General features: G+C 48.7%; 1 protein-coding gene across 1 annotated transcript; it reads left to right on the top strand.

The window, feature by feature from the left end:
* Nucleotides 1–259: 259 nt before the first annotated feature.
* Nucleotides 260–12,547, top strand: SRM (spermidine synthase). The gene is made up of 8 exons (XM_079987230.1): nucleotides 260–562; nucleotides 1,956–2,076; nucleotides 3,368–3,460; nucleotides 6,253–6,406; nucleotides 7,746–7,829; nucleotides 8,748–8,893; nucleotides 10,466–10,588; nucleotides 11,782–12,547. The coding sequence occupies exons 1-8, from the start codon at nucleotides 345–347 to the stop codon at nucleotides 11,797–11,799; spliced, it is 957 nt and encodes a 318-aa protein (XP_079843356.1). The 5' UTR covers nucleotides 260–344; the 3' UTR covers nucleotides 11,800–12,547.
* The last annotated feature ends 6,985 nt before the right edge of the window (nucleotides 12,548–19,532 follow it).

Below are 19,532 nucleotides of genomic sequence, written 5' to 3'. Positions count from 1 at the left end.
TCTCCCTCCCTACCTCAGCTGCTCCGCGACGTCTCTATCTCGTTCTCACGCGCAAGGAACGCCCAGCGCCCCACGTGGCTCGCCCGCCCCGCGAGCGCACCCTACCTTGCTCGCTCGCCTCGCCTCTCCGTCGAACCCTCTCCGCCCGCAGCCAACCAGAGGCCGCCGCTGCCTTCGCCGGCCCCGCGGACGCGGCTCCTGATTGGTCGGCGCCGCGCTTGGGCGCGCCTCCCTTGAAGCCGCCGCTGCGCCGGTTCGGCTGAGGCGTGCACAGGTGGCCTGCGCTTGCGGAGGCGAGGCGGAGCGGAGGGGCAGCCGCTTCGCCTTGCCCAGTTCGGCCGGCCATGGAGCTTGGCCTGGGAGGAAGAGAAGGAGGAGGAAGGAGGGCAGCAGCAGCGGGAGGGGAGGTGGAGGAGAAGGCGGCAGCCCCAGCAGCCGTCATCCAAGAGGGCTGGTTCCGCGAGACGTGCAGCCTCTGGCCCGGGCAGGCCCTCTCTCTGCAAGTCCAGGAGGTCCTGCATCACCAGCGGTCGCCCTTCCAAGAGATCCTGGTCTTCAGGAGGTAAGGATGCGGGAGAAAGGCCAGGATGCGGGGATTGAGCACGTGAGGATGTCGTGCACGGGTGCGCTGCCTCGATCCTGTCAAAAGCACAGGCCGGGGCTGCCCTTTGGTGGCGTTCATACAGCCCACCTTTTTGTCCAAGGAGTCTTCCCACCCATCCACCCACCCCCAGAAAAAGATCTCATTGTTTGACTCCCCATAACAACCCCCCGAGCTCACCCCATTGAGCTTTTGTGGCCAAGTGGGGCATTTGAACCTGGGTCTCAGTGGGACACCCTCCATCCGTGTTTCTCAAACTGTGGTCCCCAGCTGTTGTTGAACTGCAACTGCCATCATCCCTCATCACTGGTCCTGCTACGGTAAGAGTGATGGGAGTTGTAGATGGAGACCCAGGTTTGAGAGATGCTGCTCTAAGCTCTGCCTCTCACTCAAGGTGACTCCTTCCTGGCTGGTGGCAGCTGCTGCCTTGGAATTTGACAACTGGTCCATCTAGGTCAGCGTTATCTGCACTGACTGGCAGCGGCACTGTTGGGATTCAGAGGCAGGAGTCTTCCCCAGCCCTACTTGGAGCCCTTTGGGGCTCTTTGTATGCAAGGCAGGTGCCATTGGGCTCTAGCCAGCTTTTACGGATGATGGGATCTGTAGATCAACAACATCTGGAGGGCTGTATCTTCATCTGCTTCTGTATTTTTTTAAAAAAAGGCAGAGTTATTTCGGGGGCAGCTAGGGGCAGTGAAGGCAAGTGGCAGTCTGGTTCAGGCACAGGGGCCCCTTGTGTCCCTGTACGTTGTTCAAGTTCTCACAAGCCCCAGACAGCAGTCCCTGTCTTTGACTTAAAGGCAGCTTAGGGACAGTGAAGTCAAGTGATGGTCAGATTTATGATGGAGGTAACTTGGGACAGGAAAGGCATGTGATGGCCTCGTTCAGGAACAGGGACCCTTTGTGCCTCTATAGGTTGTGAGATTCCCAGTTCTCACCAACCTCAGCCAGCATGGCCAGAGGTCCCTGTCCTTGCATTAAAGGCACCTTAGGAGAAGTGAAGTCAAATGATGGTCAGATTTATGATGGAGGTAACTTGGGACAGGAAAGGCAAGTGATGGCCTAGGTCAGGAACAGGGACCCTTTGCACCTCTATAGGTTGTTAGATTCCCAGTTCTCACCAGCCTCAGCCAGCATGGCCAGAGGTCCCTTTCCTTGCATTAAAGGCACCTTAGGGACAGTGAAGGCAACTGATGGCCTACTTCAAGGATGGGGAACTTGTGGCAATCCAGATATTGTCCCTGGAGCTCTGCAACATTGGTGTTCAGGGACTTAAAGGGGCATATTTTGGAGACCGTACACCTTTGCCCTGCTATTCAGACCCATCATTTCCCCTGCTCTCTTCTTCCTCTAGCAAAACATACGGGAACGTCTTGGTCCTCGATGGCGTTATCCAGTGCACAGAAAGGGATGAGTTTTCGTACCAGGAAATGATTGCTAACCTCCCCTTGTGCAGTCACCCAAACCCACAGAAGGTAAGCCTCGTCCTGTCGTCCTCCTGGGAGATCCATCTCTGGACATGATCCTGTGAAGAACTTTGCTGCATCAGGTCCTCTAGGCCAGCACCCGTGGGGGTTTTTTTTGCGGGGGGGGGGGTTACCTGCATATTTTGCCACATTTGATTCTTTGACCTGTCTCCAACTAAGTCCTACTGGAGAGCAGACCTGCTGAAATTAATGGGCCCAATTTAGTCACGTCCAGGGCTAGCACTGGATCCAACCCTTTGTTAATTTTTATTGGGCAGCCATTAGCTTTTAGGGTTACATGTAAAGGTAAAAGGTAAAGGACCCCTGGACGGTTAAGCCCAGTCAAAGGCGACTATGGGGTTGCGGCGCTCATCTTGCTTTCAGGCCGAGGGAGCCGGCGTTTGTCCACAGACAGCTTTACCGGTCATGTGTCCAGCAGGGCTAAACCGCTTCTGGTGCAACGGGACACCGTAACGGAAGCCAGAGCACACAGAAATGCCGTTTACCTTCCCGCCGGACTGGTACCTATTTATCTACTTGCACTGGCGTGCTTTCGAACTGCTAGGTAGGCAGGAGCTGGGACAGAGCAACAGGAGCTCACCCCTTTATGGGGATTTGAACCGCCAACCTCCTGTTCGGCAAGCCCAAGAGGCTCAGTGGTTTAGACCACAGTGCCTCCCGTGTCCTATGGTTACATGTATTCATAGTTCAACTGTAAGTTGCTTTGGGTCATTCTTTGAGAGTGGGTGGTAGGTAATCTAACTTAAGAAGTAAAGAAGTAGAATATTGTAAAGTACAGAAAGGGGTAAGGGCAGGTTTCATTGCTTAGTTTAATCACCATGTAACGACAGAAGGGAAGGTTGTAGTTGGTCAGGGGTGGGGATCCTAGATTCATAGAATTGTAGAGTTGAAAGGAAGCCTGAGGATCATCTGCTCCAACCCCCTCCAATGCAGGAATCTCAACTAAAGAATCTCTGACCACACACCCTCCTCAGCCACAGCCTCTCTGCTTTGCACCCTCCTTCCATGCTTTTGCCTAGCTGGAATATGTCCTTGTCCTTGGACCGTGACTAAGCCTCTTGCTTGTTTGGATGGAGGGCAGAGAGGGGTGTGTGAGTGGAGTGGGGAAACTAGCCTACTGTCCAAAGGTAAAATTCGCATTCGTTGCTCCACCCACTTTTGCTTCTGGCCCCGCCATCCACTGGCACGTGGCCCCCGAAAGGGAACACGGCCCTCATCTAGGAGGGTGAATGGGTGGGCGTTCTCAGAGCAAAGTAACAGTGCCGTCTCCACTACACAGGTGCTCATCATCGGGGGCGGCGATGGAGGAGTCTTGCGGGAAGTGGTCAAGCACCCCTCCGTGGAGTCCGTAATACAGTGCGAAATTGACGAGGTAACAAAGTTAGTTCTGCTTATGGATCGTTGCCTGTCAAATGGGATTCCCCCAAACTGTGATCCTCAGCCTGCAGTCCGCGACATGAAATTTAAAATTGCACGGCATTTCCCATGACACATTTATGATTTCTACAAGAAGGGGGTCTGTTTGGTTGACCAGTAAATTGGTGGCCAGTGGTCCGCCAAGACCCCTGGCAGTTTCCAAGCGGTCCTCCGGCAGTGGGGTGGGGTGATGGGAAACCAGTAACAGAAAATTTAGAAGGATTTGACCTCAAGAGCTCGCAATGGGTGAGAGCCAAGGTTAGGTTTGATAGAATTGTAGCATTGGAAGGGACCCTGACGGTCATCTAGTCCAACCCTCTGCAATGCAAGAATCACTGCTAGAGCATCCCTGATTTTCTGCTTAAAAACCTCCAAGGAAGGGGGAGAGTCCACCATCTTCTCATGGAGCCAGTAGACCCGTTGAAATAAATAAACGAAGATGACTAACTTGGGCTCATAAATTTCAATGGGCCTAAGGCTTCGGTGGCTGCAAGCCAAAGTTTCTGTGTTAGTATCCTAATTTCTTTCCTCTTGCCCAAGCTCTGAGGGCGTTGGCTGTCTTGTTGCCTGGTACATTTCGGAGCTCTTTGACAGGATAAAAGCAATTATCAACCTATCCTTTCCCCGGGGCTATGATTTCTTAACCGCCTTCCTTATTAAAGACCTACTTCCTTGTCCTCTAGTTGTGAAGAATTATAGACTTGTAGGACTGAAGGAAACTATGCAGCTTATCTTGTCAAACCACCTGCAGGGCAGGAATCTTTTTGCCCAGCGTGGGGCTCAAGCCCTCAACCCTGAGATTTAAGAGTCTCATTCATGCTCTACCGACTGAACTCAAGGGGGGCGGGTACCTCTCCTCCTCCACCCAACCTTGGAAGGTTTTTTTGGGTTTTTTTGCAAGATGAGGCAGAGAGAGAAAAATGCATTTTGCATCATGCTAATGAAATCTTGCCAGGGCAAAGTCGGCAGAAATCCAAATTGGGGGTAGGGGTGGGGGTGGCAGGTTTGCACAGGTAGCAGCTGCAACGAAATGCTGCAGTACAAATCAGAAATTAAGGTCACAATGGATATGGTTTGAAGAATACATGAGTAAACACTTCTCTGAAGATAGCATGCTGATATGTTTAGACTAAGTTGTAAAGTTGACCTAGAAAAAAAATAACAGTTTAATAAGAGAAGTAAGGTAGAGATACATGAATTGCAATGCAAATAAGAACTTTAAAGTAATAAAGATGACGAGCACTGGCGGAGGAAAGTCACATGGGTGTTTACCTATTTTATGTATTTTTCTTTTTCCTTTACCTTTTCTTTTTTTTGTCTGTAAGTGTATGTACATTATTGTTATGTATGTATGTATGTACAGTGGTACCTCGGGTTACAGACACTTCAGGTTACAGACTCTGCTAACCCAGAAATAGTACCTTGGGTTAAGAACTTTGCTTCAGGATGCGAACAGAAATCGTGCGGTGGCAGCGGGAGGCCCCATTAGCTAAAGTGGTACCTCAGGTTAAGAACAGTTTCAGGTTAAGAACAGACCTCCAGAATGAATTAAATTCTTAACCCGAGGTACCACTGTACGTATGTGTAAATAATAATAATAAAAATGCTGCAGTACTGCCTTTCAGTCCCTAATGGGAGTGTTTGTGTTCAGAGTTCCTCCAAAAATGCAAAGCAGGCCAGCTGAGCCTTTCCTCCCCATCCCAGGTCTGGTTACTTCTACAGCCGACATTCCTTGGAGATGCAAGGCACCTTGCCTCAATGGGAGGAGATAAGTTGAACCACTTTCATTTGGGATTTCTTTAAATCCCCAAACTTCTCTACGTGCTTCTGAATTCTCCCCAGCAGCCCCGAAACCTCCCTCTCTGTTCCCTGTGGTCCTGATTTGGCTCTCCAATCCGAATAGGGGTCTCCTAACAACTCTCTGCACCTTTCACAAACTACAGTTCCCAGGATGCTTTGGGAGAAGCCATGACTATTTAAAGTGGTATGATGCGGCCTAGAATGTATCGTGTGGACAGGACCCAAGTGTGGTTTCCAGTGATTGATTTATTCCAGTGGTTTTAGTGATTTATTACTGTTATTTATTTAAAGCAATTTCCCTGCCTAAAATCCTGTTCTTCATCCAACCCAAGCTCATGGAATCTCAGCTTGGAGTCTTAGCACAAAAGGAAAAGGGGATAGGGAAGGGGGAGGAAGAAAGCACACTCGGGCGTGTTTATTAATTTATGATACTTGCTTTTGTTCATTTTTCTTACTGTACACCTATGACTTGATGGGAGGTTTGCCATCTACCATATTTTTCGCTCTATAAGACGCACTTTGCCCCTCCTAAAAAGTAAGGGGAAATGTGTGTGCGTCTTATGGAGCGAATGCAGGCTGCGCAGCTTTCGCTGAAGCCAGGAGAGCAAGAGGGATCGATCCCTCTTGCTCTCCTGGCTTCAGGGATAGCTGCCCGAAGCTTCCTGAGCGCAGCAGAGTGCTCCTCCCGCTGAAGAGGCACAGTGCAGAGAGGGAAAGCTGCGCAGCGCCCCTTCAGTGAAGCAGGAGGAAAAACTTTGCTGTGGAGAGGTGCTGAGCAGAGAGGGAGAGAACATTTTTTGTCTTGTTCTCCTCTAAAACTAGGTGCGTCTTATGGTCGGGTGGGTCTTATAGATCAAAAAATATGGTAAATGTGTGGTTTATCAATTGGGCGAGTAAATAGAAAAAACTTGTTCTTTCTCTTTTTCTTTTTTTTTGGGGGGGGGTCAGGATGTGATCCAAGCATCTAAGAAGTACCTCCCAGGGATGGCCGTGGGATATTCCAGCCCGAAACTCACATTGCATGTTGGAGACGGCTTCGAATTCATGAAGCAGAACCAGGAGGCTTTTGATGTGATAATCACAGACTCTTCCGACCCCATGGGTGAGTGCAGAGGGCGCCGGGGATCTTGACCAGCGACTGTGATTGGATCGTGAATCCTATGTACATGCTGGGGCATGCATTCTTGGGGTTGACCTGGAGGCTGCAGCTTGTACAGATCGCACACCTAAGTGGCTTGTGGGGGCAAATGACTTCTGGGGTTAGCACCATCTGCCAGTTCACTTCCAGGTCAGTTTCAAGGTGTTGGAAGTCCTTATACAGCTCAGGAGCAGGTGACATGAGAGACCGCCTTATGCACCCAGCAAATCACTGCGGTCTGCAGGAAAGCTTTCTCTGCCAGTTCCAAAAGTCCCTGAATCCTTCGTGGGAACTCCTAGTCAACACGATGACCATATACATACATAATAGACAATCTTTATAGAATTTCTACAAACCATAACAAGTTCAAAAAGAAATATTTAGTTTCAAAGTCTCTGAAAGATTGTCTATTACGTATGTATATATGGTCATCGTGTTGCCTAGACATTGCTGACGTTCTCTTTGCAACACGGGTTTGTTTGGATACTTGTGGGAACTGCCCCTGTCGCTGCCCCTGTTATCTTTCAGGTGGTTTTTGTTTTTTTGGCAATATTAAGCAGTACAGTGGTACCTCAGGTTACATACACTTCAGGTTACATACGCTTCAGGTTACAGACTCCGCTAACCCAGAAATAATACCTCGGGTTAAGAACTTTGCTTCAGGATGAGAACGGAAATTGTGCTCCGGCGGCATGGCAGCAGCAGGAGGCCCCATTAGCTAAAGTGGTGCTTCAGGTTAAGAACAGTTTCAGGTTAAGAACGGACCTCCAGAACGAATTAAGTACGTAACCAGAGGTACCACTGTATGTAAATGCTTTTGGCTCAAAAGAAAAAGAGAAGAGGAGAAGCAAATTCAGACACTCTGATTAAAGGTAAAGGCAAAGGGACCCCTGACCATTAGGTCCAGTCGTGGACGACTCTGGGGCACTCATCTCGCTTTACTGGCCGAGGGAGCCCATGTTTGTCTGCAGACAGTTTTTCCGGGTCACGTGGCCAGCATGACTAAGCCACTTCTGGTGAACCAGAGCAGCGCACGGAAACGCCGTTTACCTTCCCGCCAGAGTGGTACCTATTGATCTACCTGCACTTTGACATGCTTTCGAACTGCTAGGTGGGATTAGCGTAGGATAAATGCTCTTTTTCTTTGTTAGGTGGGGGGTTTGCCCTCAAAGGTGTGGCTTGCAGATAGGGTGAATATAAATGGATGAATGCAGTTTTGCAGGGTGTGATCCGAGCGATCCCAGAAATACCTCCCAGGTATTTTCATACTGAACCCTCCCTGGTGCTGTTCCTTCCCCTCCAGGTCCTGCAGAAAGCCTCTTCAAAGAATCCTACTACCAGCTGATGAAGACAGCTCTGCGGGAAGACGGCATTCTCTGCTGCCAAGGTGAGGGACAGCCGAAATAGCCTGTGTGCTGATGACCAGTTGGAGGCACTGAGCACATTTCTGAAGTGTTGGGTTTTCCCCCACCCCTCCTTTTTTTTTAAAAAAAAAAAAGCAGGGATGGAAAGCCTGGTGCCCCCTAGATCAGGGGTCCCCCTACTCAGGTAGGTCCATGAGCTTCATTCACGTGGTCTGCAGCACGCCCACAGTAAATACTCATATTGGGTTTTAATTGTGTTTGTATTTCTTCCTGTATTATTTTTCATTCTATTGCAGTTCAAACTAACACAGCCATTTTAATAAGTAATGGGGGAAATTTATAATTTATCTTGAAAACCATTGTATACAGTTAAAATCGTTAGTAGGGTTGGAATAACACTTGTAGTTTAATGGTGAATTTTGGACACAATGGAGAGGTAAAAGATTTGGATTGTTGTAGAAGATGCAGGAGGAAATGATTAACAACAGGACCCACAAAGGGGAGATTCTTTGGAATCTTGTTTCTATGTTGTATGTTGGATATGTGACTGTAAAATTTTAATCTAAAAACCAACCAAATACATACATACATACATACATACATACATACATACACAGCAAAAATGAAATATGTAATAAATGAAGCAAGGTATAAAAGTACAAATTGAAATACCATGCTGCATTTAACACAGTGTATCAGGGTTACTGCAACAGCCAAAAAAATAATGTAGGGCCTTCTCAGTGGTGGCACATGTGCAGTGGAACTCCCTTTCAGGTTTCTGAGTGGTCCAGCTCAGATCTAGTTCTTTGGAAGCCTGCCCCCTAGTGCCTGGGAGGTGGAAGGGCCGCAGATTCTTGGCTAACCAAATACCAGCTCTTCTTTCCCCCAGCTACCCAGGAAGGCTTTGATAACGCCCCTCTCCATATTTGTCTCTCTGCCAGGCGAATGCCAGTGGCTGCACCTGGACCTCATTAAGGAGATGCGCCAGTTCTGCAAGTCACTGTTCCCCGTGGTCGAGTACGCCTACTGCACCATCCCGACCTACCCCAGTGGACAGATCGGCTTCATGCTCTGCAGCAAGAATTCAGTAAGGGATATTGTCTGCCGCCTCTTTCCGTCGATCGGGGCTTGGGGAGCAGAGGCTTGCATGCCGAAGCAAGCCCTATGCAGAGCATTGAAACTTAAGGGCGTGAATCATCCCGGTCCATTAACATCACTTGGCCCGCTCTAAGTACAGTGGTACCTTGGTTCTCAAACTTAATCCGTTCCGGAAGTCGGTTCCAAAACCAAAGCATTCCAAAACCAAGGTGTGCTTTCCCACAGAAAGTAATGCAAAACAGGTTACCGCATTTTTCGCCCTATAGGACGCACCTTTTCCTCTCCAAAAATGAAGGGGAAATGTGTGTGCGTCCTATGGGGTGAATGCAGGCTTTCGCTGAAGCCTGGAGAGTGAGAGGGGTTGGTGCGCACCGACCCCTCTCACTCTCCAGGCTTCAGGAAGCTATCTGCAAGCCTGGAGAGCCCGGCGGGAACTCCTGCCGGGTTCTCCAGGCTTGCAGATAGCTTCCGGGCTCTCCAGGCTTGCAGATAGCTTCCGGATAGCAGCCTGCACCCCGAACCTGGGGGGCGCTGAGCAGCACACCCCGGGCTTCAGGAAGATATCCGCAAGCCTGGAGAGCCCGGCGGGAGTTCCCCCCAGGCTTGTGGATAGCAGCCTGTTCTGGGGGCTGGGGTCAGGGGAAGCTTGGGCTTCCCCCACCCCAGCCCTGCGCCTGGGGGGGAAATAATTTTTTTTTCTTTATTCCCCCCCCCCCAAAAAAAAACCACTAGGTGCGCCCTATGGGCCTATGCGCCCTATAGGGCGAAAACTATGGTAATCCGTTCCAGACTTTTAAAAGCAACCCCTAAAACCCCTAAAACAGCAATTTAACATGACTTTTATTATCTAACGAGACAATCGATCCATAAAATGAAAGCAATAAACAATGTACTGCAGACACACAATCAATTAATAGCTGAACTGGGTTCCACACAGTCACAAAAACGAAACAAAAAGAGCCACAAAAACAAAAACACAAAATGAATAGCAAAAACAGGCAGACCACAGCATAACACTCAAAACGTAAGTGTGGCACTTAAATTGGAAGGGTAACACTCAAAACGGAGCACGTTTGGCTTCTGAAAAATGTTCGCAAACTGGAACACTTACTTCTGGGTTTGCAGTTTTTGGTTCCAAGTTGTTTGAGTACCAAGGCGTTTGAGAACCAAGGTACCACTGTAAATTTGGGTTGCGTGCAGCCCCCCCAGGGACTTCTGTCTGGCTGTCATGACTCTCTCCAATCCACACCTCTTTCCTGGGCCACTGCCTCTCGGCCTCTCCTACCTCACAGGGTTGTTGTGAAGGGGGCGGAGGAGATGCATGTACGCTGCCTTGAGCTCCTTGGGCTATAAATGCAATAAATAAGGATAAAACAGGGAGATGGAGAACCTTGAGCTCCTTTGGCAAGAAAGAGTAGGGTGGGTGCAATACAGGCAACACGCCATTGATGTGGGGATTACGATACTTATGCATCAGTAAGCCCCCCCCCCATTTCTGCCCCCTTGTGGACACAGACAGGGATGTTCCTGCAAATAAATCCAATTTTTATTCTTCCTGCAGAACACTAATTTCAGGGACCCTGTCCAACAGTTGTCCCAGAAGGAAGTGGAAGCAATGAATCTTAAGTATTACAACTCGGATGTCCACAAGGCAGCCTTTGTTCTGCCTGAATTTGCACGAAAGGTAAACCACCGGGGCTGAAATGCTGTCCTTGCAGAGTGAAGCTTTCTTTTCCTAAGCTGAGATGGGGGGAAAGCAACAGGTATTCAGAAGGATTGCTGTCTCCATTTCTTCAAGAAAAGCCACAATCACACCTTACATTTAAATATGTTGTTGTTTAGTCGTTTAGTCATGTCCGACTCTTCGTTACACAATGGGCCAGAGCACGCCAGGCACTCCTCTCTTCCACTGCCTCCCACAGTTTGGTCAAACTCATGTTCGTAGCTTCGAGAACACTGTCCAACCACCTCGTCCTCTGTCGTCCCCTTCTCCTTCTGACATTTAAATTATTACCGTTAATAATGATACTAATTGTCATTCACCCAAGGTCTCAGGGCGGATTCCAACATTAAAACACAATATTAGAAACAGTTTTAAGACTACTTGCCATCACAGAAAGAAGGCAAGACCTAAAAATTACTGCACTGTGATACCACTTTTAAGTAGTCACATTTTCCCACCCCCACCCCAAAGCATTCTGGGATCTGTAGTTAAGGATGCTGAGAGTTGTTAGGAGACCGCTATTCCACTCCCAGGAACACAGGTGGCGCTGTGGGTTAAACCACAGAGCCTAGGACTTGCCGATCAGAAGGTCGGCGGTTCGAATCCCCACGACAGGGTGAGCTCCCGTTGCTCGGTCCCTGCTCCTGCCAATCTAGTAGTTCAAAAGCACAAAAGTGTAAGTAGATAAATAGGTACCACTCCGGTGGGAAGGTAAGTGGCGTTTCCGTGCGCTGCTCTGGTTCTCCAGAAGTGGCTTAGTCATGCTGGCCACATGACCCGGAAGCTGTATGCCAGCTCCCTCGGCCAATAAAGCGAGATGAGCACTGGAACCCCAGAGTCGTCCATGACTGTACTTAATGGTCAGGGGTCCCTTCACCTTTACCTTTATTCCCCTCTCAGAGCTACAATTCCCAGAGTTTCCTTTGAAGAAGGATTGGTTGTGAAACTCTAGGAACCGTAATTCCTGGAGGGGAACAGCGGGTCTCCTAACAACTCCCAGGGCCCTTAACAAACTACAGTTCCAGGAATTATTTGGGGGGAGCCATGGCTGCTTAAAGTGGCATCACAGTGTTGTGGATGCGGCCATGGAAAGCCCCGAATGAGGGTCGCCCCATCCTGTTGATTATCCTCATTTTCCTTTTCCTCCCCACCAGGCTCTGAGCGCCGTGTGAGAACCCCGATGCAGATGCACCTCTGGCCTCGGATACCCCGGCGGGACGGAAAACCCCGGAAGCCTCATCCACCTAGCGGATCGTCTCTGGCGGGTGGGCGGCCTGACGTGGTCCTCGCTTGCCTTGCGGCCTCCAGCCTGCCAACTAAACATTCCTTCCAATTATGTATTTTAAAAAATGAAAGGACTCTGGGTTTGCACCCAACCGCAGGACCCCATTTCCAAACAACCCCTGCCCCCATCCACCTAGTTCAGGCTTCGCTGTTGGCCCATTGCTTGAACTCGTCTCTCCAACATGTGGAGCATTAATGTAGAGCCTTCAGGCACCTGCCTGCTTCCTTTTTAACACCCCCCACCCCGAAAATGCTGTATTTATAACTGACAATGTATCTCCCTTTAAAGTGGTTGCCATCTACTTTGGAAGGACCAGGCACAATGGTTTGACGCTCTGCCTTTCAAGGGGGCATGGGGATTGGCATCGGGTGTGGTGGGAGCTGGCATAGTTGGATATGTTTTCTCTGCCCTGCCCCCCCTTTTCCCTTGCCTCGCTCCCCCTTGCCCCCCACCTCCACGGAATGCCCACACCTCTTTCCTCCTTGCCTGGTCAGGTGGTTTTGGTCACCTGCCCCGACTCCTGAGCCCATCAATGGGGTCTCTTCGCGGCGTTTTAATTGGCTGAGCGCAGAAAGACCAAAGTTGTCTGTAGAGAACCGTTAACCTCTTTGTATAGTAAACGGACTCAAATAAAATCTAAGTATTGTTTTCTTAAGGGTTGGGTGGGTGGGTGAGCTTTAGAGCTAAGCCCCCCTCTCTTTTCCATACGATCAGGGTGCCTTGCTTATTACGAACTTTCTGGGCCCTAACATAAGCCGGCGTCTGGAGCGAAACATTTCCAACGGCTCGGCATCACCTCAGCGCCCAAATTGCGACTCTAAATCATGTTGCTTCTTTGGGGTTGGACCTAGAAATTAACTGGGCGTCTTCCCCTCTCCCCAGTTACTAAAAAACCTAGTCCCATCAACATTCAAGGCCTCAGCAGTAGCACCTGCCTTTGTGGGAAGAGTTAATGGGCTTTCTTAAAGAGTCAGAGAATCATTGGTCCTTGAGATCTTTCTGTATGACAACTTCCATCATCACTGGCAGTGCCTGCTGAGGCTGATGGGAGTTCAGTTGCAGCTGGGGTGGGGGGCATGCAGCTTACCCACACGTGTCTTAAGAACTGCTGGGTTGGGATCCAAGGATCATTTTATTTTTAGTCTGGTTTTAGAGCAGGTTTTTCCAAACTTGCATCTCCAGCTGTTTGGGGACCTCAATTCCCATCATCCCTGACCACTGGTCCTGCTAGGTAGGGATGGTGGGCGTTGCAGTCCCAAAACAGCTGGAGGAAGTTTGGGTAACCCTGTTTTAGAGCTCTGCTCATGCATCTGGTTCCCTCCCTCTTAGCAATACAGTGGTACCTCAGGTTACATACGCTTCAGGTTACATACGCTTCAGGTTACACACTCCGCTAACCTAGAAATAGTGCTTCAGGTTAAGAACTTTGCTTTAGGATGAGAACAGAAATCATGCAGCAGCGGCACGGCGGCAGTGGGAGGCCCCATTACCTAAAGTGATGCTTCAGGTTAAGAACAGTTTCAGGTTAAGTACGGACCTCCATAACGAATTAAGTACTTAACCTGAGGTACCACTGTATGTATTAGTGTCAGGTATCTGTGGCCTTCCAGCTGTTGTGAGGTGCTCAACAGCCAGCATGGCTGTCACCTCTCCAAGAACTCTAGACCAGTTGCCCATCTCGGACCATTTATATGTGATTGCAAAATGTCTGTTTTCAAAGGTGATCTTGGGTTGGGAGGGGGGTGATCCGTTAATATCAGCCTGTGCTTGAAAATCACCTGAACTCTGCCCTGTCATACAAGAAAGGTTGAGTTGAATTGAGTTGGCTTTGTTCTCCCATTTTTAAAAAAATGTCGTGAAGGTGGAACAGTGCATGTATAGAACGAGGCACAGAGAGACATTTATTTCCCCTTTAGGGCATTTGCTCTGCCTAAAGCAGAGAAGAGGGAGGTTATGGCTTTCCACATGCTGTTGAACTCCCATCCCTGTCATTTGCAGCCAGCGAGGGCCAACAATCAGTTGTGTGATGGCATTTGTAGTCCAGCAACATCTCGAGGGCTGCAGGTTCCTCCTCCCTGCCTTGTATACCTGAAGGAGCGTCTCCACCCCCGTCGTTCAGCCCGGACACTGAGGTCCAGCGCCGAGGGCCTTCTGGCGGTTCCCTCCCTGCGAGAAGTGAGGTTACAGGGAACCAGGCAGAGGGCCTTCTCAGTGGTGGCGCCTGTCCTGTGGACCGCCCTCCCATCAGATGTCAAGGCAATAAGCAGCTATCTTACTTTTAAAAGACATCTGAAAGCAGCCCTCTTTAGGGAAGTTTTAAATGTTTAATGCTGTATTGTGTTTTAATATTCTGTTGGGAGCCGCCCAGAGTCGCTGAGGAAACCCAGCCAGATGGGCGGGGTATAAATACTAAATAAATATTATTATTGCAAGTTGCCGTGAATGGAGGACTTGTGGCCTTCCTTTTATTGCTGGACTCTAGCTCCCATCCCATCATTCCCAGCAACCTGGGCCCAGTGGTCATGGATGATGGGAGTTGTAGTCCATCTGAGAGGCTCACAGGGCCAGCAGCAGGAGAAGCTTCCCCTCCTCCCAAAAAAACCAGCCTTTTTTCTATTCTGTTTACACGAGAACTTGGTAGTACATGTAGAGCTAACTTAATAAGAATCTCATTACTTGCATGGCTCTTGTTTTGTTTTTAAATCTAGGAATTTAGGCAGCCTCTAATGAACCCGGTCAAACTATTGGACCACCTAAGCCAGTATTGTCCACACTGACCGGCAGTGGCTCTCCAAGGGTTCAGAGAGAGAGAGAGGGCAGTTTTCCAAACCTACCTGGGGATTGAACCTGGGACCTTCTGCATGCAAAACTGGTGCTTTTCCACTAAGCTACTGCCCTCTTGGGGCCATAAGAGATGCTTCTCCTAAGGTTTTAGCTGTATCTTCAGTTTTATTATGTTCACTGGTTAGAGAGCTCTAACCTGCTTCCACTGTCTGGCAGCAATCCAAACAGGGAGTCTCTCTCCCAGCCCTTCCTGGACTTGAACCTGGGACGTTCTGCTTGCAAGGCGGGTGCTCTGTCACTGAGCCACAGCCCTTCTCTAGTTTCTGCCTGGCAGTTCTTGCCAGGAGGGGGGGGGGCAGGTGGGATGATATGCCATGAAATCTCAGCTCAGCATGTTTCCGGTGGCGTGGGAGATCTTGGGTACATGGGCACCAGTAGGGCAATGGCAAATTCAGAGGGGCAGGCTTCCTTTATGACACAGCCACACCCACTTCTAAGATTATACAACTGAGGTTATACAACCATCTTATACAGTGGTGCCTCGCAAGACGAAATTCATTCATTCCACGAGTTGCTTCGTCTTGCGATTTTTTCGTCTTGCGGAGCGCGGATTCCCCGGGTATTAATGGCTTTAAGAAAAAGGAAGCAAACCCACAAGACGTTTTCGTCTTGCAAAGCAAGCCCATAGGGAAATTCGTCTTGCGAAGCACCTCGAAAAACGTAAAACCCTTTCGTCTAGTGAGTTTTTCGTCTTGCGAGGCATTCGTCTTGCAGGGCACCACTGTACAATAATAAGAATTCGGGATGCATAGCAACTATCAGTGCAGATCCCCCATGTGTTGCCTTTCAGCTAGATCTGCCGTTTTCTGGAAAAGTAGATGGGCAAGTAAGCTCCAATATCTGCTTTCGGAGTGGCTTAAGCTGTGTTTTCCTATTGTCTGCGGCAGAACGTGCTACTGAAGCACCTTGAGTTTTCAAGGTTACCAAAGGCTTAGCTTTAGAGCAGTGTTCCCCAAATGTAGGTCTCCAGCTGCTTTTTGGACTGCAATACCATCACCCCGACCACTGATCTTGCTAGCTAGGGATGATGGGAGTTGTAGTCCAAAAGCAGCTGGAGACCCAAGTTTGGGAAACACTGCTTTAGAGCAGTACAAAAACAACTCCAGGTTCTTCCCACACACCACCTCCAAAGTGACCCTAGGAGCCAATCACCAGTGACCGACTCACCTCCTTTCTCTCGGATTGGCTCCAATCAGCACAAAGGGCGAGAGGACTTATCAGTTGCTAAATACGGTAGTTCCCATTTTGTGCCGATTGGGCAGCCCTAGGACCCTAGAGGCAGGGATCCTGCTACAAAATTAAAAACGGGTCTTTGTCCCCCTGCAACCCTAGATTCCCCCCTCAACACTGGTGGGTACTAATCTATTTTAGGGACACAGGTGGCACAGTGGTCTAAACCACTGAGCTTCTTGGGTTTGCTGATCAGAAGGTTGGCTGTTCGAATCCCCGTGACGGGATGAGCTCCTGTTGCTCTGTCCCAGCTCCTGCCAACCTAGCAATGTGAAAGCACACCAGTGCAAGTAGATAGATAGGTACTGCTGTGGCGGGAAGGTAAACGGTGTTTCCATGCGCTCTGGCTTCCATCACAGTGTCCTGTTGTGCCAGAAGCAGTTTAATCATGCTGGCCACATGACCCAGAAAGCTAATGCCGCCACTCCCTTGGCCTGAAAGCTGCAACTCCATGGTCGCCTTTGACTTGACTTAACCATCCAGGGGTCTTTTACCTTTACCTTTTAATCTGTACATGCTGTGAGCTTCTGGAACAGAGGCTGCAGAGGCTGTTCTCATTGAGGGCTGTAAGAAACTGCAGTCTTCTGTGCCAAACCATTGTCCCACCAGGTTCAATATTGTCTACACAGATGGGCAGTGATTCTGCAGGGTTTCAGACAGGAGACATCGCCAGCCCCTAACCGGAGTTGCCAGGGATCGAACGTGGGACCTTCTGCATGCTAAGCAACTGCTTGGCCACTGAGCTACAGGTATAGAGGTGTTTTAAGCAGGTGCTGAAAAGAACACAGCAAAGGTACCTCCCTGCTATCAACAGGCAGGGAGTTCTGAAGTGTAGGTGCTGCCACGCTTTGTAAAATGGTATCTTGCAAGTGTGGAATAAGTAAGATGTGGCGCCTGTAAGAGTGCCGGTTCTGATGATTGAAGCAGTCAAAGTGGGTGCTTATGGGGGAAGGCGATCCCACAAGTAAACTACCGGTAGTCCCAAGCAGTTTAGGGCTTTATAGTAACACATTGGTCTGGTAGCAAATCGGCAGGCAGTGCAGAGCTTCTGAGCAAAGGTGCCAACAGAATCTCATTCCTACCAACAATTGTGCATTCTGAACACAAGCTGCAGGTTTTGGATGAAGTACAGGGGAATGTACATACTGTACATTCTCCCAGTCTTTTAGAGTTTCTGTTCCTGAAAAAGAGACCGTGTATGACATGCTCCAGGCCCGAGTCGCTGACGAAGGCCTTGCTAAAGTGCATCAAGGAACAAGTCATGCCATGGTCCAAGGAGGCTTTGCAAGTGAGGAGGTGTGTGGCTCGAATTGCGTGGGGAAGAGCTAACGGATGCAACACAACAGGCTCCAAATCCCTCTCCGCTGGCTGATGGCAGAATTGTTTTGCATTTGTGCTGCTTTTCTAATTAGAAAAAGGACATTACGACCCATAAAGTTAGGCTTAGCACAGAACCACTGCTGTCCTGTCCCTATTAAGAGGAGGAAATGTAAAAAGAGGCTATTAAAAAGATGGAGGCCCCCAATAATCATATTTTCAAAAAAGAAGTTTAGGAATCTGCCTTGCCCTGAGTCAGAGAATTGAATGTTGGGCCCATCTAGCTCTGTACTATCAACACGTGACTGGCAGCGATTCTCCAGGGTTATGCAGAGCAGATAATCCTGGTCCCTTGAGGGCCCTGGGACCCATGAAACTTCTTCTTTGGTGATCACTCGTAGTCGAGTAAGATTGTCTTCTATAAACTAAGGTTACCAGATGTTCCCCTTTCCAGGGACAGTCCCCGGATTTACAAATCAGTCCCCTGACAAAATCCATCTATTTAGTAGGAAGTTGAAAAGTGTCCCCGGATTCATTTAAAAACAATCTGGTAACCTTACCATAAACACGGTCTTAACAGTGAGCCCGTAAGTTACTGTGGAGGCCCGTTCTGGATCCACACGTCCTTCCACAGTGGGGACATAGGCTTCTGGGTGGGAGTTGATCATGGTGAGGGTTTGCCAAGTGTGCCTTCCTCTTAGCACGTTTCTCCCTTTCATCCTGAGTTTGAACATCTTCAAAGCCCATGGTAAAAGCTATTCTCCAATTGGAGCCCTTGCAGGTCAGTGTTTCCCAATTGTCTGTATTTATACTACATTTTTTTTAGATTGAGAGAGTCTTTGAACCTCTTTTGTTGTCCACCAGCATTATGCTTTCCCTATTTAAGTTTGGAATAGAGCAGTTGCTTTGGAAGACAATAACCAGGCATGCACACAACATGACCAGTCCAACAAAGTGGATGTTGAAGAATCATCGCTTCAACACTGGTGATCTTTGATTCTTTCCAGTACGCTGGCATTAGTTCACCGGTCTTCCCAAGTGACGTATAAACTTTTTTGGAGACACTGTTGATGGAATCTTTCGAGGAGTTGGAGATGGCGTTTTTAAGAGGTCCATGTTTCACAAGCATACTGTGAGGCCTGTAAGCACCTTTGCAAACTGGAGGGCCTGCTCAAGTCATGCATGTGGACTGTGGACACACACAGAGAGAGGCATGCATGCAACTGCACACAGTGACAGACCTTGGTGCTTGAAATTTCAGTGGCGCCCTGTGCCATGCTAAAATCTGGCGCTCCTGCCTCTTGCCTTCTACTGGATTTCATAGCTGCGGTGCCCCAGAAGCTCCCCCTCTCATTACACTACAATTCATGTACATCCAAAGAGGACAAACATTGGAAGTGTCAAGGCAAGCTTTCCTTGTAGGGAAGTTGCTCAACTCCCCCAAACCAACTCAAAGATTCTCCTGCACTTTCCTGTTGTGCAGATCCAGAATTGAACCCAGTATCAGTTGTGCATGTGTTAATCAGACAGAGATTGCTTCAAGCTCCATAAAGACCAGTGCTATACATTGAAATTCAGTTGTATCCAATATTACTTCTCTTCAGAGGAGACCTGTTGAAATTAACAGATGTGTGTGTGCATCATGACCAAAGCACTTGCTTGGCTTCTAAATCAGTGGTGAGGAGGTGCTGTTGCAAAGTCAATGAACACAACCTGAAAAATGGACTAGAACCATTTTTCCTTTTTACATTTATGGATTATTGAGTACAAGTGCCACGGGCAAGTAATAGCACCATCACGAAAAGTTAGAGGCATCCAGTAGTCGTAACATGCTGGGAACAAAACAAACCCTGAAATACACAGCAAAGTCTCCTCTTGTCACACACACCCCTCCCAAAAATCACTTGGTATAAATGGTTTGAAAAAAGGACCCACTATGCTATGCTTAGGACTGCGCAGTAGGTAGATAAAACTGGGCTGTCTTTTCAGTAGAAAATCAAGGTTTATCTCAGAGCTTGAAGGCAAGCTTGTGGCCTTGTTCCTGATAGTTTGAAGTGGGTCTGAGACAATGCTGGATTTACAAATAAGCTATACAAGCTACAGCTTAGGGCCCCACTCTCTTCGGGGCCCTCAAAAAAATTAAAGAAAAAAAAATAACTTGGATGTCCATTTCCAAAATCTAAGATAAAAAACAAAATAAAACCTACATACAGCAACAGTGTTTTGTGT

The sequence above is a fragment of the Podarcis cretensis genome (genome assembly GCF_951804945.1).
Source record: "Podarcis cretensis genome assembly, chromosome: 8".
NCBI classification, from domain to species: domain Eukaryota; kingdom Metazoa; phylum Chordata; class Lepidosauria; order Squamata; family Lacertidae; genus Podarcis; species Podarcis cretensis.
This window is presented reverse-complemented; position numbering and strand designations above follow the sequence as displayed.

Excerpts from the sequence above, each read along its gene's own strand:
- SRM (XM_079987230.1), top strand. The coding sequence starts at position 345 with ATGGAGCTTGGCCTGGGAGGAAGAGAAGGAGGAGGAAGGAGGGCAGCA. Across the intron at positions 7,830-8,747 it reads CGGCATTCTCTGCTGCCAAG|GCGAATGCCAGTGGCTGCAC; the intron begins GTGAGGGACAGC and ends TCTCTCTGCCAG. Across the intron at positions 8,894-10,465 it reads TGCTCTGCAGCAAGAATTCA|AACACTAATTTCAGGGACCC; the intron begins GTAAGGGATATT and ends TTCTTCCTGCAG.